The sequence below is a fragment of the Phycodurus eques genome, chromosome 14, assembly GCF_024500275.1.
Source record: "Phycodurus eques isolate BA_2022a chromosome 14, UOR_Pequ_1.1, whole genome shotgun sequence".
In the NCBI taxonomy this organism is placed as follows: domain Eukaryota; kingdom Metazoa; phylum Chordata; class Actinopteri; order Syngnathiformes; family Syngnathidae; genus Phycodurus; species Phycodurus eques.
Genome location: NC_084538.1, coordinates 16,450,180 through 16,468,755, shown reverse-complemented (window position 1 = coordinate 16,468,755; position 18,576 = coordinate 16,450,180). Strand labels below are relative to the sequence as shown.

Here is an 18,576-nt window from a genome sequence, read left to right as displayed (position 1 = left end):
CTTCATCTAAATCATAAGATGAAACAAGCAGTCTGCTTAAACTAATACTACACCGACAATTACGGTATATGTTTTAATATTTTTATTGAAAATAATGTGCAGCGATTATGGCCCGGTTGTCAGGGCAACCCCTAGAACTGATAAACTGTTGCATTCTGCCTCCTGAACTTCAACCAGCCAGATTGCTTTCATAAGACACAGGAAACCTGGTTTATATCATCTGGAGCCATCAAACTTCCTCATGACTTGCACACTTGATTGGGGGAGGAAGTGTTTGATGACTGTTGAACAATGGAACACGCTCACCCCAAGTGCTGGTTAGAGACACTGCCTGTTGACATTAAAATGATGAAGAGGTTCCACGGTTTATGATAAACAGAACAAACCTTGTGGAATGTTCTAAATGTGAACCGTGATGCCTGTGTGATTGTGTTTTTACAGGTTGCCTTTGACATCCGTCTCTTGGCTCTTGTCTCTCTTGGTTCTTGGGTCTCTGTTTCTCCTGGCTAACATCCTCAGCTATGGAGCGGTTTTGTCAGACCCCCACCACCCCACTCCCCTTTTCCTTTTGTTCGAACCACGCAAAACCTATACACACTACAAACATAAACATTCACATGACAGGGTGAAAAAAGTAAGTGCACCCCTAGGCTACGGATTCTCCAAAAGCTAATCAGAGTCAGGTTTGAGCTAGCTAGGTGTGACCTTCAATCAATGAGCAAAGATTGGAGGTGTGACTTAAAGCTGCTCTAGCCGCTAGAAAACACACAGCAGTTTATAAGGTTTTTTTTTTGTAAAGAAGCATTGCCTGATGTGACACCAGTTTAGAACTTTTTGCGAAGAAGCATTGCCTGATGTGTATGATGCCTCACTCAAAAGAGCTCTAAGAACACCTACAATTAAGAATTGTTGACTTGTATAAAGCTGGAAAAGGTCACAAAAGATATCTAAACGTCTTGATGTTCATCAGTCCACGGTTAGACAACAGGTCTATAAATGGACAAAGTTCAGCACTGTTGCCTTCCTGGAAAATGGAAAAAAAAAACTGGAAAATATGAATTCACAGCTTTATCAAAATATTTTGCATACGAACTTGAGACAATCTGTCAAAAGAGGATGGATGCTGCACAATCAACAACAAAAGGGCTTCAGAAAAAGGAAATGCATATTCTGGAGTGGCCCAGTCACCTCAATCAATTCTGACCTCAATCCAATTGTGAAACTGTGGCAAGACCTCAAGAGAGCTATTCATACCAGAAATCCCACTGTACTGCAACAGTTTTGTAAAGTTTTTGTAAAGAGGAATGGTCCAAAATTCCTCCTGATTGTTGTGCATGTCTGATCTGCCAAAGCCGGTTTAGTAAAACTGGTTTAGTAAACCAGTTACTAAATTCAAGGGTTCACTTACTTTTTCCTCCCTGTCCTGTGAATACTTACATGTTATGCGCTCAAAAAATAACCTAAAATATAATCTTTTGGGGCGGCATGGTGAAAGAATGGTTAGCACATCTGCCTCAGGGTTCTGAGGATCCGGGTTCAAATTCAGCCTCGTCTGTGTGGAGCTTGCATGTTCTCCCCGTGCCTGTGTGGGTTTTATCCGGGTACTCCGGTTTCCTCCCACATTCCAAAAACATGCATGGTAAGTTAATTGAAAGACTCTAAATTGCCCGTAGGTGTGAAATTGAGGGCGAATGGTTCTTTGTTTATATGTGCCCTGCGAATGGCTGGCGACCAGTTCAGAGTGTACCGTGCCTCTCGTACTCGATTGTACGCCAAAACCGACGCCCAAAAATGACAGTTCCTCTCGACCAGAGTCAGCTGGGATAGGCTCCAGCTCGCCAGCGACCCTAGTCAGGATAAGCGGTATGGAAAATGAATGAAGGAATAAATGAATAATCTTTTGGGTGGGATTAATTAAAGCAGACTGTTTCTTTATTGTTGTGATTTAGACGAACAGACTACATTTTTTGATGGACTTTTTCCTCCCACTGTACTTGTGGTGACACACAAGGTGGGCATTTGCCATTGCAGTGCTATCGCTCAAATTTAAATATGTTAAATTTGGGAGCGGCGGCCGCTGTCAATACAGAAAGCACATCCATTAAAAGAGATGGTGGCGGAGTGATTTCACGCAGCAATAGTTTTTGGCGGAGTTGTACAGTAAACGGCAGAGAGAAAACCTGCTTAGTTGCTTAATAACCAATCATGTTTTTACACAGGGCCATATAGGAAAGGATTTTTCCCCTTAAAAAATAAAACCATCATTTAAAAAATGCGTTTTGTATTTACATGGGTTTTCTTTATGAAATACTGAAATTGGCTTGATGACCCGAACCGTGTGATAAAATGAAGAAAAAAGAAACAAATAAGTAATAAATAAATAAAAATAAATCAGGAAATGGGCAAACACTGGAACTGTATGTTGGTACCTTGTAATGTGTCTGAGAGTTGCTGCGTAATGTCTGAGGTGCTGCTGCTACGTGGGAGCGGGCTATCTCCTCCTCCTAACTCTTCCCCACATTCTGACAGCTGACACTCCTCTACGTCTGGTCAACAGGGCAAAAGACAACACAAAATGATACAACTGTGACATGATCATTCAATCTGTATTCAAATCCTGATATGTAAACACAACAAACAAGCTCAAGGCATGCACACATGCAGTGGTAATGTAGACATATAAGTCCAAGTTGTTTCTCCACAGGAAAGTCTGTGGAACTGCTCAAATCCCTCTGCACCAGGTCGTGGTACAGAAGACAGCTTATGATGGGACAATGAGAGGTGGATGATATACAGCTGGAGGCCACAAACACACAAATACTGTACATTCAGCTCTCGGAATTCACTTTACCTGAGAGTCTGTGAGAGCAAGCAGAGTTACCAGAAGCGATACCAGGCAAGAAAGAGCTCACAGTGTGGAGCAGCGTAGGAACGCTTTTAGTAGTGGGCAAAGCTTCGCATAGGTGAACACAGTTGCTGATGGACTGGCTTCGTTTAGCTTCCATCAGCAAAAAAGGGAACAGAATGTGAAAAAGGAAGGAATAAAGAGAATAAAGACAGTATTCAATAATAGTGAAGTATAGTATGTGACAAAAACATAATACGATGAATGCATTTTTTTAAGAGAACTGGGCATTGCAATACAAACGTAAACCACAATTCACTAAAATGGGTAATGTAAAATATATAATACCACATGACTGCCTGGACAGTAATTCTTAAGCTATTTTTCTGTTCTCATGTTTACGTTGAAGACTACAATACTAATTCACCAGAAAAAGTGACAAAGTCATGTCGAGCGTTTACATTTTTACCTTATTTGCGTCTAAATTATAGTCTCATCCAAATTCATAGTCAGCTTGGTAAATTTGGTGGAATTGGATCTCAGAAGATTAACTGCAGGCTTATACTGCACTAGCTAATAAATGAATTTTGTAATATTGTAGATATAAATTAGTTAAGTCCAAACTGTACTCGTGGAATAAAACTTATTCACACAAAGCAATAAGAGTTTGTATATGCATGAGTGAGTACAGCCAAGTTTTGACAGTTGTCAAGGATAAGGCATTGCCCTTAGATGTGGATGGCACTTCAAGCCTAATGTCAACGTGAGCAATGAAAGGGGACACTTCTATTTTTTCTTTCACTACACTTTAATTACTCCTTTCAGTGGGAGATACATTGTGGCTGCTACAGCTCGCCACTGTTTGCCATTCATGCATATAAATAAGCATAAATTACACTCTTAATGAAACTATCAAAAAGTCATGCAATAAATGTATGCACGTTCTTTGGAGGAGTAGAGAGAAGGGCTGGCAGGCCTTTGAAAATCGTTGGGGGCGAAATCCAATTAGGCCCAAAGAAAGGGAAGGGAATTTGAAGCAGTTGTCTTGAATATATTAGAGACACACACATACACGTCCACACACCCACACACACAAATACACGCATTTAAGACTTTCTTCTTGAGTCTCAAATGCTGTTCCTTATTTCAGAGCATTGAGGGTAATTGCGGAAAAGAAATGGGATTGTCTCTCTTTTATCTTTCCCATTGAGATTTGGTCTAAACCAAAAATTCATACATGCATTGACATGCATTTTAGCTAGTTACTCTTCTCAACTTATAATTAGCCTGCCACAGCTCCATCAGATAACGGCCATTGCTGTGTCTGGACTGAACCTGTAACAATGGGCGTCCTAAGCCGGTCTTTGACATACTGTCAAGACATGGAAATGGAGTCAGTGGACAATCACATGTGAGGGGGACAATGGGGGCCATCTGCTGGAGCTCTCCGTCATTGGTGTTTGGCCTTTAAATAGCACCTGGCCTGGACCTGTCACATGGATCTCAACGCAGTCAATACATCTGAGAGTAACAGACGCTTAGTGGTCTGTGCTTTTTACACAAAGGCAGAGAAGATCAAGAAAATATTCACATAAAAGACGTACTACAGCCTCAAAACATTTTTGCAATATACACAGTCATACTTGAGCCTAGATAATAAAATAGCAACAATAACTGCTCTAATATTTCTGTGAATAGGGGAATACAATTTCAATCTAATTTTATAAATTATTTGCTGTTATTAAATATGGATAATATTTCAATTTATAATGACAAATTTGTCATAACAAATGTACCTACCAGAAGCCTTCTGTCGGACAATGTTGCGGGCCTTCTCCACACATGGGGCACCCGACGTGGTGGCAGAACGAATCCTCATTGGTTCCTGAACTCCTGCCCCACTCAGGTCTCCTTGGTTCCTCCAACTTAGTGAGAAGGAACGTCCCACTGCTGCTGCCTTCTGGGAGTCCTGAATCACTCCTGCCAAGGAGAGAACATTTGTCTGTTCCAGCATTATTTTGGTAATCATATGGATTTTTCATTATTTTTTCATTTAGCCCGAAGAGATAACTTTACAAAAGAATGGTATTCATATTCTTAGACTGTGATGAACACTGTAGATATAAAATTATATTTTTTTGTGAAAACAAAGGTCCCGATCCGCCGTGAATAGCGGAGGTCCACTGTAGATTTTTTAATTATTATTATTATTGTATGTGTTTATGTAATTATAATACATTAAAAAGGAGGTTTCATTCAGTGCCTGAGTGCTTTGACTGGGTGGATGGGGCAGGTTCCCAGTTTCGTGGCAGTCAGTTGGGGTCCCGGTAATTCATTGGTTAGGTTTAGGGTTAACCTAACCCTAACCCGGGTTTTGGGGTGGAAGGGGATGCATTTATTACAAATGAGTGCACTGATAAAATTCCTGCTTTTATGTTTCTTCCTGTCTTTGTCTTGTTTTGCTTCAAATATGGTGTATCACACCATTTCTGGATCAGGTTTTCGCTTCAAATGTTAAGAATTTAACTGATATATTTTGTCACTATTTTTGTTTTCTTTTTTTCTGTTGTTGTGCTTCAGAGAGGGCAGGGATGGGTCACCACATTCACACGCACAGTAATAAAACTAGTATGCTGAAAGATAAAAATGTCATGTTTTATTTGTATTGGTTTTTATCAGTCTTGGCATAAATCATATATAAACATGCAGACAGAAAAAGGAGGGGGTTAATATTTTAAGCAGCTCTTTTCGTGCTAATGTTGCCCTGATCAGACAACAAATTTACAGTACGTGTTTAAATGTAATTGATAAGAATGCAGCTATGTGCCAAAACACAAAAGAAGATGCACACTCAGGCAGTCAAAATATTTTATTAATTTATTTTTCTTTGTCACAAATTTTAGTTTTTCAACTTAATTGCATGGGAATTGTATCAGTGTTGTAAGGAACAGCTGGAAGTGTCCCCGGGTCAAATTTTCTTCTCAATTGTAAAGTCTGTGCCAGTGGCGAGGCCAGCCCTATTTTGGGTGGGCTCATGTCCATCCACAACTTGCCTTAGCCCACCCTATGAATTCATCTTCAAATTAATTTGAGGGGGAAAAAAGTATTATTATTATTGTTTTACTTTTTTTTAGAACATATTTCTGTGGCGATAGCACACGCTTTGGCATTGACAAAAAAGTAAACCTTGTGAGAAATTAGCAAGTTATGACTTAATGTCAATGTCCATGTATTGCCTTTGAACGGAACATTAAATTTCCCAACATGGCCACCGAGTAGGCAGTTTGCCGGGCCGCTACAGCGCGCTGGCGTAGTGTCTTCATATCTAGGGCCAGAATCGCTACACACATTTCCAGGTGTGTTAACGCTAATGACCAGGTAATGCTATGAAATTACCATTGACCACACAACGATTTTTTTTTAGATTTTGAGATTTTGCAGTGTGCATGTTTATTTTCAGTTAAAAAAAGAAACACTGACAGGATCAGGTCGCTTTCATTGCAATAACTACATGTGCTAAATCTAGTTAAATGCTAGTTTACGACAGGATACCTAATGAAACAGTGTTTGCAAATGTCAGCTTTTCAATAGATGGACATATGTTATTTTTTACGCTATTTTTAAGAAGTCAGCCATGTGCAGGTGAGAGACTGTTAAAAAAATACATTATATATACATTATGATGATGAGTTTGCCTTTGTCATTGCATTTCAAACAGAGTTGTCTATTACTCAAAACAAAAGATGACCCTATAAACAACTTATTTAATCTTTAATAGAGCTAAAGACTAAAATGTTTTTAATATTCCTTTCATCTGAGATGAAATATTGTACATTGTACATATTGTATTCATACTGTTACAAAATGTCTGTGCTTTTCTGACAATAAACCAGAATTTTTAAACCAATAATATTGGTTTTAAAAAAACGATAAGAATTTTTAAACCAATAATAACAATAATAATAATATTAGTGGCAAGACTAGCCCTATTTTGAGTCGTCTACCAAATGGTATTTTTCAAGGTCTAAAAGGTTTGATCAAATTTCAGAAGGGTACTTTAAAAAATTAGGTCATGGGCTCAGCCGACCGAAAGTTAGTGGTGGGCAAGTGACGCCTCATGAAGCACTGAGGCTTTCCTAACAATTGTGCCGAAAAAGATTCAAAGCTTCAAGACTTCAATGACGGTGACATCTGGTGGACAACTGAAGTCATAACAACCTCTAAAGAGTACGACTGAAGCACTGCACTGTTCCCCATGACAGCAATAAAATATTCAGATGCTGTCCCCCATACTCTAAAAAACATTCCAGATTAACCCAAAAGAATAAAGGCAAATTATATTAAGGGTTAAATGTTGGTTAAGGGTTTATTTACTCTCAAGGCCTCAGTAAATTTCCTCATCCAATTTTTTTCTTCTTCAAGTTTTCTTCCTCACCACGTGCTCGCTGCTTCTTCTCCTTCTGTTCACTTAGTTTATCCAGAGGCAGGTTGGCCATGTCGAGGCCGTAAACAGAGCGGGCCAGCACTGCCGTCAAGGAGTCCATGATGCTGGTCCACTCGGTCACCAACTCCTCCCAATAAGTAAGAGAGGACAGGACTGCAAGCAGCTCATCCCACAGTTCCCGAGAGATGTACACACACAGGTTGGCTCGCACCCACGCCACAATGATCGTCTAAATGCAACATAAGAGCAACGATGAATGGATGCACTTCAAACACTAGACTGTGATGTGACAAAAGAAACCACCTGTAGTTTGTAATTGTCATAAGTAGAGGTGTCACAATTAATAGACAACTAAACAACCATCAAATTATTTTTGATAATTACTTGTTTAGAGATAACCAATAAACATCAACAATGATTTAACAAGCTATGAAACAGAGTGGAGGTGTCACAATTACCGTTATTTCTCATGTATAATGCGAACCCATGTATAATTCCCCCCCCCCCAAAGTTGACCTGAAAAATTCTGGAAAAATATTTCTATGTATAATGCATTGTAACAATGCATGATTTCGATTCTACCCATATGATCAAAACAAAGTATTATCTGTATTAAATAAATAAATAAATAAAATCTAATTATTCTGAAGTTAATTTGAACAAGTAATACTTTTTTATTTTATTTATTTATTAAGATGGGTACAATTCTTTAAAAAAAAACATGAAGGGCCAGGCGAAAACACATTTAATTGTATTTTAATGGGATTCAAATTAAACTGTCAAGCATTTCAGAAAAGCATTATCATTAAACAAAACATAACCATAAAGAAATTAATGATGGTTGTTGTTGAGTCATTAGTGAGTTTGTGACTCAATGAGTCATCATTGAGTCACAAAAAAAAAAAAAAAAAATTCACAAATTCTGCCTGGGTGTCTAAACTTATGAGCACAATTGTACATATATGCAGTCATATGTACCCCTGTCATATTGGAATGAAAGTGTAGGCTACACCTTTTTCATAACCTCTAAGTGGCATACTAGAATTAAAGTGTACAACGTTTTCATAACCTCTAGGGGGCGGTGGCATAGTTGAATGAAAGTGTACAGCTTTTTCATAACCTCTAGATGGCGGCATACATTTATAAAATGTGAAAGTCTTTTTCATTTTCTCCTATACCTACACGCACTATTGACTTTTGACACTTTTTTGGGAAAACAATGTGCATTATATACGAGAAATTACGGTAATGATGGTTGTTGTTCAGTCGCATTTAAAAAAAAATATAAAAAATACTTCAATAAAGTACAACCGAACTCAGTTTTGCTCCCACTGTCTTTTTAAAAACATTGTTTTAGCGTGCATGCATGCTACCGTATGTTTTAAGCTAGCGTATGTTTTACCATGCCTGCGCCCAATAATACGGTGCGCTTTATATGTGTTAAATACAGAAATACACCCCGTATCTGAGACTGCACCTTTTAATACCTTATGGTCGTGAAAATATGGTAGTTAGTACAACATCACTCCCTGACATGTGATATTTGATCGTAGTTTGTTTTTGAATCCTCAAACAATAACAAACAAACAACAATTGGTTAATAAACAGTAATCAGAATAAATGATTTTGTTAATAGACTTTAATGCAACATACATTTGTATGCGATTATACGATGGAATGATCGACAGAATAATTGATTCTAAAAATATTCAATAGTGACAGCCCTCGTCGTGAGTGCTAACAGACAGACATACCCGAAAAAGGATGGATGCCAGACTTTCAGCAAAGCTGTCTTTTCTTTGGTTTTCTGATGGCCTCTTCATCACTGCTTCCGTGATCCTCAGTAGGACCTGCAACATCTGCTCCCTGCAAACGCAATAAAGAGTGGAGTGATCGAAAAGAAAAACAAATTCTCAACCAAGCAAAAAAATATTGTACTCACCAGGTCTGTGTGTCCATTGTGTGCTCCATGATCATGTGCCGGTAGATGCTCAAGACACACTTGCACACCTCAACCTGATTTTCCAGGAGCTTGGGTACGTCTTGGCATGGCTCAAGGAGGAACACATTTGAAGAGTTTGTCAGGAACACCTACAATTGTAGAAACGTATGAATACAGTAATCTAGTATGACGATTGACATGATCACGGTGTATAATAGACAGACCTGTAGTGTGGGCTGGATGCCTGCCTTGATGTCCCTGTTCTGCTCCTCTGTGAGAAAGCCTCGACTGATTGCGCTGCTAAAAGAGTAGGTCCTTCCCCAACTTGAGGATCGCTTGTGGCCGTGACTCTCAAGTTTCTGTTAAAAGACATGGCTAGTGAACCTCTCAAAACAGATCAATTTTGAAACTAAGATCTAAAAATTCTCCACCGTGTGACAGAAATTTGCAGAATACGTTATAGTTACGTATAAACCCCACCTCTCCCAAAGCCCTTCTCAAACAACATCTTAAAATGAAGATTATTAGACCTTCGTTCACAATCAGTGTCACTTAGCATGAAATATGTATTTTCTTGCTTTATTTGTTAGGATAACACATCCTTTAATAACTTTTTAATGACTGTATCCATTTATTGACTTCTTGTAGTTCTTGTAGTTAGCATGAATGCTACATTTTAAAAAAAATCAGCGTTCTGCATTAATGCATTGTCATGAATTCCACTCAAGTTTTAGGCAGGACACTGCCCGATCCAATATGATTGGCTGCAGGACGCGTGTCACTACAATATCGCTACTGCTTTCAAGTAGGACACCCCCTACTGCTTTCAGGCGGGAAAATTAGTATCTGACTGTAGTTTGGTGGCGTTATTATGATTCACACTAACCCTAATCCAACCTGACCCTAACCTTAGCCCTAACTCTAACTGTAACAAACCTGATTGTTTTTATTTTGTACAAATGTGATACATATTTGGAATGGTCATCTCCTTACATCTGTGTAGCCTACCCTTCCCGCAATGCAGCAGCCAATCATATTCCATTGGGGGATGTCCTGCGTAGAACGAGTGGGATTCATAATAACACGACATTAACGATGGCCAGAGGCCAGTACGGCACTGTGTCACTAATCATTGCATCCATGGGAGCAAATAAGCTACATTTCTGACAAGGATCGTTATCATGAAAGGAGGACGAGTAGTAACTAATGAGAAGACGGAGAACCGCTAAGCGATCGCTAAATGTCGTCGCAAAACCACTAATAAGTGTTTGGGTGCTAGAGTACACTTTTCACTGAAGCCTGGCTGGGACCATGTTACAGCGGAGCGTAAACAACAAATTAGTAGACAAATTAATGTGTGTTACTGTAAAGAGAAATTGATAAACAGCTATACACATGACAAGTACGAAAATAGGAACTTAATTAATACGTTATCGCATTAGTCTACCGAGAGGAGGGGCCTATAAGATTAAAAGTATATTCATATTTAGTATATTAAATATTTCAAATACCAGCAATGTTAATTGTTTGTTTACACAATACAATGCTGAGTTTTGGTATTGACTTGAGGTCTGCAATCAATTCAGCTTTTCAAAAGGACCACACAAATCAGACCATTCAGAAATACTTCCATTACAAAAATTTGACACTTATGTTTACATATATTAATATATATTATTATAAATATTTCCAGATTTGTCCACTTAAATCAATCAAGCCATTTTACTGCAATGCACGTTTTGTGCGCATGTCAGGTTAACGGTCCTAGATCATTGGCCAGAATAGGCATATACCCCTAGATTTCTGATGCAGATTGTTTCGCTGTCAAGGCTGTTGCAGCAATCCATTCCAAGTAAAATTATCCAATCTGAATCTATGCCAGGACCCACATTATATTTTCATTGAAGTATCATATATTCATTGACTTGCAAATCTACTTGAATAATTGCCTTTAAAAAAGGCTTTTCCTATAGTTAATTTGTATGAGCGTAATAAATCTAGGTGTATGTATTTGTAATTATTGAAACTTATTGAATTATATCATGAATGTGTGGACCACTGAAAAAGGTTTGTCAGACCCTGAGATTATTATTTTTTTTTTTAACTTTTCGTAACCTCATTGATATATTTGATCTATTGCCTACAATGGGACAACAATTAAATATGTAGTCATGTTTACCTTGTCACATTAACGTGTTTCATATTGACGTACATAAACATGCTCTTAAATAAAATCAACAGCTTGGCTCAATTGACAAAAAAAACAAACAACTAAGATATTGGTCTTAGCAACACAGTTTAAAATTCAATTAGAGAAAAATAAAAATAAAAAGAAATAACATGGCACATTTATCGCTTTATAAATTACCTTAACATGGTGTCCTCATCGGCGTACATCTAAAATGCTAAATTTCCATCATTTATTCAATGAAAAAAGCGCATCTTTGTGCATATGTAGGAGTCAAAATATGTACACCAATACCTGTGGTTGAAAGTTATTATTCTCTGCGTTGATTATCCTTTCAGTGCTATCATCTACTTCATCTTCCTGTGCAGTTTTATCTGGCTCTGTCATAAAGCTGGGCTTCTCCTGTAGTATCCATGTTCGGTAAACTTTAATCACCTTCCTGGTTGCCGATGCCTCGCAGGACGGTAACAGGAAAGCCTTAGAAGAGGAGAACACAATTGTTACATCTGTGATGAGGCTGCATAATACAGTAACTGAAAGGATCTTTGCAATAAACGACCAGCAGAGGGCAACATATTCCCTTTAACCCAGGCTAATTTACCAGGGAGCCAACAATTGAGGTCCAACGTAATTACTGGTAGATTGTGGACATTAAATAAGCAATTAATAATCTTCAACAATTGGTATTAATACCTGGTGGAAGACCTCGTTGACAAAATTCACATTATCCCTGGTGGACAGTAAGATGGCATGCACCATGTCATAGACATACTGGTGCTCCTCCTCAATGCTACATAAACTGGAATCGCTGGGCCTTCGATCTGAGAGTGTGCTACTATTGGAGTGGCTCTTCTCAGGCTCCCCCGTGAGACCGTTTGTGTCCCCCTCTGACGTCTTCTCCTTTTCCTTCTCCTGGCTCCCACCGCCTGCAGTGACAGTCTGGACACATACTAGATACAGTTACATACGGTCCACCTTTTGAAACTTGGTCATCTGTTTGAACTACAGTACCCATAATTTTAAAGAAAACAACATGCACATTAACTTCACAACTAGTATTCAGACCCCCTTAAAATTTTAAATATAAATATAAATTCTAATATATATATATATATATATATATATATAAATATACAAAAAATTTCCTCATGAATGTACACACAGCACCCCATATTGCCAGCAAAAACAGATTGTAGATTTTTTATTTTTTTGCAGACATGGACTTTGCTGTGGCACTCGGATATTTAACTCAAATGCTGCCCATTTCCACTGATCATCCCTGAGATGGTTGTATAATCCCAAAAGTGAACAATAGTAGTGGCATCATCATGCTGTGAGGGTGTTTTTCAGATGCAGGCACAGGATGACTGGTTGCCATTGAATGAAAGATGAATATGGCCAAATAAAGAGATATCCTGGATGAAAACCTGACAGATCTGGAGAGGATCTCCAAGGAGGAATGCAAGAGGATCCCCACATCCAAGTGTTAAAAGCTCAAAAAGGTGTTTCTTGTCAATACTAAGCAAAGGGTCTGAATACTAATGCCCATTTGATATTTCAGTTTTTCTTTTTCAATAAATCTGCAAAGACATTTTACAATTCTGTTTTATACTGTCAATACGGGGTGCTGTGTGTACATTCATGCAGAAGAAAAATGAACAAATGATTTTAGCAAATGGTTGAAATATGACAAAAGTGAAAAATTAAAGAGGATCAGAATAATTTCCATATCGAGTTTATATTTTGTATACTGTAAATACAGTATATTGTAACTAGAATGTCAGTATAGCACGTACTATACCAACGCCTGGGCTAAACTGTTGATAAAAATCAAATCTAAAAAAAGCTACAATAGCGCAAATAGAGCACAGAGCAGCAATAGAGTCATTCATCCAGGTCATTTCATTCTCAGTGCATTGAATCGATTGTAACTGGACTGTTCTGGTTGTCTTCAAAGACGTTTCGCCTCTCATCCGAGCTGGCTTTATCGGTTTATGCACATAGTCTCGAAAGAACAACGCCAGCCTAAGTGTCGGTGTTCAACTCAACTATTTATCCCTGCAGTCAAAGGCACGCCCCAACCACAGAGGGTATCACTCTTTTAGGATGCAAGACGACAGTTGTTGAGATGTGCTGGAGAGAGGCCTCTGCCTGTATATATACACTGTAACTAGAATGCCACTCAGTAGAGCTGATACTGTAGCATTGCCAGGGCGTAACTGTTAATATGAATGAAAAAAAAACCTATAGACCATTCTCTTTCACCCAGGTCATTTCATTCTCAGTGCACTGAACAGATCACAACTGGACTGTTCTGGTTCATGCACATAGGCTAGACTCTAGATAGGACAGCTCTACCGTGAGTGTCTGTGTAGAAACCCATTTAAGTCAGAGGCACTCCTCAACCACGAATGGTGTCTGTCTTTTGGGATGCAAACCGACAGTTGTTGCGATGCACTTGAAGACAGAGAGGTCTCTGTCCATCAACAACAGTCATTTGGATGGGATCACCCTCATTAATATTCCTTTCAGTTGTAACAATAGCTGTAGAGGCACCTGAAGGCTAAAAGTGGCTGCGTAGTTTGTTTATTTGTTAGTGGCTAAATTTTTAGTCTTTTTGGAAGGGAGGAAAGGACAACATTGATGGCATGTGGTTGGTAGTTGGTGTCGTAAGCTACCTTCTCTGTTTAGAGATGATTTTTCAACCTTAACATAGAGGGCCTCTCTTGCTCCTCTTTCAAACCATCTGTCTTCTCTGTCCAGGATGTGTACATTTCTTCCTGAAAAAAATACAATTTCTCTTTTAGGTGCAGGTAGATGGCTGAGTCTTGCCCTGAAGAGTCAGCCCGCCAATGTTGTGATATGCGCCTGCTCAGTGGTTGGTTGCTTGGTTTCTCCAATATATACATTTTCCTAACTGCACTTGACAGAATACACCAGGTTATTTTTCTGGGTTTTGGTATCAGGTCTTTGGGATATAGCAACCTCTGTTTCAGGGTGTTACCAGGTTTGAAGTGTTTCGGAATGCTGTGTCAGTTCAAAATCCTTCTCCTATCTAGTCCATGTGCATTTGCTGATGAAGCCTGTAAGCATGAGTGGTGAAACATCCAAGACAACCAGAACATTCCAGTTGCGATCAATTAAATGCCCTGAGAATCCTTTTTGTTTGTTTGTCCCAATATTCATTAATTTGCAGACTACTTCCTCTATGGAGGAATACAAACCGAAGGGAGACACTATTATGATTCTGGGAGGTGGACAGATTGCATTGATACTACAGCACAGTGACTCAAACAGTAAATACTCCCGTATCTTTAACTTTACGCAGATTGACAAAATGTTCCCCCACCTGGATGAGTTTGGGCAGGACTTCAGGGCCATTCTTGGTGTTCTGCGCTGCTGCAGCACTGCTGATATACTTCTTCTTGAGGAAGAAGGTGACCAGCCAGGTGATGAAAGCCACACGGGGTGCCAGGTATTGGTCCCTCGTGCAGAAGGTGCTCTCGTTGTTCCTTGTCACTGGCACATATAAGGGTTTTGGTCTATGATGTGGGAGGTCTAATTGCAGGAGCAAGAGTGGAAGATTGATGGGATGTTAAAGATGGAAAAACACAAATGCAGAGAGAGAGACAGACAGAGACAGCTCCACATAACTGGAAAGGTTTGAAAAAACTAATTTCAGTACTGTGTTTAGTATTCTATTCTATTCTATTCTATTCTATTCTATTTACAGCCAATTCTTGATAAAATATAGGGTCAAGCCATTATTGCTTGTTATCAGCACTGGTATCAAAGAGATCTCAAGATATCGAAACAATCTTTTTACATTTCAAAAATGTTTTTCACTTTTTTCACATAGGTAGAGTGGGATTTTGGTTCTGATGGGATATTTGTCACTTGGCTCTCCATACTGAACACACAGTCATTAAAAAGGACTCTCACCGATTTAGATAAATAAGCCCACAAAGCACACAAAATGTGCATACAGTATATTGATGTTTACAACTTGGAGATATAGACCCTTTTCACATCTGGTACTGATAATGTGTCCTAAGGGGTCCAATCCCAAGTGGCCAGTACTATGTACAGGTGCTGGTCATGTAATTAGAATATCATGAAAATGTTGATTTACTTCAGGAATTCCATTCAAAAAGTGAAACTTGTATATTATATTCATTCATTACACACAGACTGAATATTTCAAATGTTTATTTATTTTAATTTTGATGATTATAGCTCACAACAAATGAAAATCCACATTCAGGATCTCAGAAAGTTTTAATATTACTCAAGACGGATACAAAAAAAATATTTCAAGAAGTGTTGCCCAACTGAAAAGTATGAATATGAAAAGTATGAGCATGTACAGCACTCAATACTTAGTTGGGGCTCCTTTTGCCTGAATTACTGCAGCTTTGCGGCGTGGCATGGGGTTGATCAGTCTGTGGCACAGCTCAGGTGTTATGAGAGCCCAGGTTGGTCTGATAGTGGCTTTCAGCTCTTCTGCATTGTTGGGTCTGGCGTATCGTATCTTCCTCTTCACAATACCCATAGATTTTCTATGTGGTTGAGATCAGGCGAGTTTGCTGGCCAATCAAGAACAGGGATACCATGGTCCTTAAACCAGGTACTGGTAGCTTTGGCACTGTGTGCAGGTGCCATGTCCTGTTGGAAAATGAAATCTGCATCTCCATAAAGTTGGTCAGCAGCAGGAAGTGCTCTAAAACCTCCTGGTAGACTACTGCGTTGACCTTGGACCTAAGGAAACACAGTGGACCAACACCAGCACATGTCATGGCACCCCAAACCATCACTGACTGTAGAAACTTTACACTCGACCTCAAGCAACGTGGATTCTGTGCCTCTCCTCTCTTCCTCCAGACTCTGGGACCTTGATTTCCAAAGGACATGCAAAATTTACTTTCATCAGAGAACATAACTTTGGACCACTCAGTAGCAGTCCAGTCCTTTTACTCTTGACTCCAGGCATGATGCTTCTGATGCTGTCTCTTGTTCAAGAGTGGCTTGACACAAGGAATGTGACAGCTGAAACCAGTTTCTTGCATACGTCTCTGCGTGGTGGTTCTTGAAGCACTGACTCCAGCTGCAGTCCAGTCTTTGTGAATCTCCTCCACATTTTTGAATGGGTTTTGTTTCACAATCCTCTCCAGGCTGCGGTTATCCCTATTACAAGCCCAATTCCAATGAAGTTGGGACGTTGTGTTAAACAAATAAAAACAGAATACAATGATTTGCAAATCATGTTCAACCTATATTTAATTGAATACACTACAAAGACAAAATATTTAATGTTCAAAGTGATAAACGTTATTGTTTTCTGCAAATAAACATTAACATAGAATTTTATGGCTGCAAAACATTCCAAAAAAGCTGGGACAGGGTCATGTTTACTACTGTGTTACATCACCTTTTATTTTAACAACATTCAATAAACGTTTTGGAACTGAGGACACTAATTGTTGAAGCTTTGTAGGTGGAATTCTTTCCCATTCTTGCTTGATGTACCGCTTCAGCTCAACAGTCCGGGGTCTCCGTTGTCGTATTTTACGCTTCATAATGCGTCGCACCTTTTCAATGGGAGACAGGTCTGGACTGCAGGCAGGCCAGTCTAGTACCCGCACTAGACTGGCCTTTTTTACTATGAACTATGATACTATTACTATGATACTACTTTTTACTATTTTACTATGAAGCCACGCTGTTGTAACACGTGCAGAATGTGGTTTGGCATTGTCTTGCTGAAATAAGCAGGGGCGTCCATGGAAAAGACGTTGCTTGGATGGCAGCATATGTTTCTCCAAAACCTGTATGTGCCTTTCACCATTAATGGTGCCTTCGCAGATGTGTAAGTTACCCATGCCATTGGCACAAACACAGCCCCATACTATCACAGATGGTAAACTTTATTGTTTTTAGCAAATAATCATTAACTTAGGATTTTATGACTGCAACATATTCCAAAAAAGCTGGGACAGGAGGAAAAAAAGACTGAGAAAGTTGAGGAATGCCCATCAAACACCTGTTTGGAACATCCCACACGTGAATAGGCTAATTGGAAACAGGTGGAAAGTGGAAGACGTCGTGTCCTCCGGGCCAAAGAGGAAAAGAACCATCCGGACTGTTATGGACGCAAAGTTCAAAAGCCAGAATCTGTGATGGTATGAGGCTGTGTTAGTGCCAATGGCATGGGTAACTTCCACATCTGTGAAGGCACCATTAATGGTGAAAGGTACATACAGCTTTTGGAGAAACATATGCTGCCATCCAAGCAACACCTTTTCCATGGACGCCCCTGCTTATTTCAGCAAGACAATGCCAAACCACATTCTGCATGTGTTATAACTGTGGCTTCATAGTAAAAGAGCGGGTACTCGACTGGCCTGCCTGCAGTCCAGACCTGTCTCCCATTGAAAATGTGTGACGCATTATGAAGCGTAAAATAAGACAACGGAGACCACGGACTGTTGAACAGCTGAAGCTGTACATCAAACAAGAATGGGAAAGAATTCCACCTGCAAAGCTTCAACAATTAGTGTCCTCAGTTCCCAAACGTTTATTGAATGTTATTAAAATAAAAGGTGATGTAACACAGTGGCAAACGTGACCCGGTCCCAGTTTTTTTGGAACGTGTTGCAGCCATAAAATTCTAAGTTAATGATTATTTGCTAAAAACAATAAAGTTTATCAGTTTGAACATTAAATATCTTGTCTTTGTCGTGTATTCAATTAAATATAGGTTGAACATGATTTGCAAATCATTGTATTCTATTTTTATTTATGTTTAACACAACGTCCCAACTTCATTGGAATTGGGGTTATACTTGTACACTTTTTTCTACCACATCTTTTCCTTTTCTTCGCCTCTCTATTAATGTGGTTATACACAGAGCTCTGTGAACAGCCAGCCTGTTTAGCAATGACCTTTTGTGTCTTGCCCTCCTTGTGCAAGGTGTCAATGGTCGTCTTTTGGACAACTGTCTTCCCCATGATTGTGTAGCCTACAGAACTAGACTGAGAGACCATATAAAGGCCTCTGCAGGTGTTTTGAGTTAAGTGGCTAATTAGAGGGAGGCACCAGGTGTCTTCAATATTGCACTTCTCCACAATATTCAAATTTTCCGAGATACTCAATTTGG

The 18,576-nt window shown here is 39.2% G+C and overlaps 1 protein-coding gene across 12 annotated transcripts in view; it reads right to left on the bottom strand.

The window, feature by feature from the left end:
* Window positions 1–18,576, bottom strand: part of ralgapa2 (Ral GTPase activating protein catalytic subunit alpha 2) — a 131,617-nt gene that overhangs the window by 78,993 nt on the left and 34,048 nt on the right. For 10 of the 12 annotated variants that reach the window (XM_061695388.1, XM_061695390.1, XM_061695393.1 and 7 more), the window contains exons 9-18: window positions 14,769–14,977; window positions 12,113–12,358; window positions 11,714–11,896; window positions 9,456–9,590; window positions 9,232–9,380; window positions 9,044–9,155; window positions 7,281–7,518; window positions 4,646–4,825; window positions 2,852–2,998; window positions 2,430–2,546 (exon numbers count right to left, since the gene is read on the bottom strand). In XM_061695388.1, the coding sequence (XP_061551372.1) occupies window positions 2,430–2,546; window positions 2,852–2,998; window positions 4,646–4,825; window positions 7,281–7,518; window positions 9,044–9,155; window positions 9,232–9,380; window positions 9,456–9,590; window positions 11,714–11,896; window positions 12,113–12,358; window positions 14,769–14,977 (1,716 nt within the window). The remainder of the gene's footprint in view (window positions 1–2,429; window positions 2,547–2,851; window positions 2,999–4,645; window positions 4,826–7,280; window positions 7,519–9,043; window positions 9,156–9,231; window positions 9,381–9,455; window positions 9,591–11,713; window positions 11,897–12,112; window positions 12,359–14,768; window positions 14,978–18,576) is intronic. The other 2 variants (XM_061695394.1, XM_061695400.1) reach the window with 1 other exon arrangement.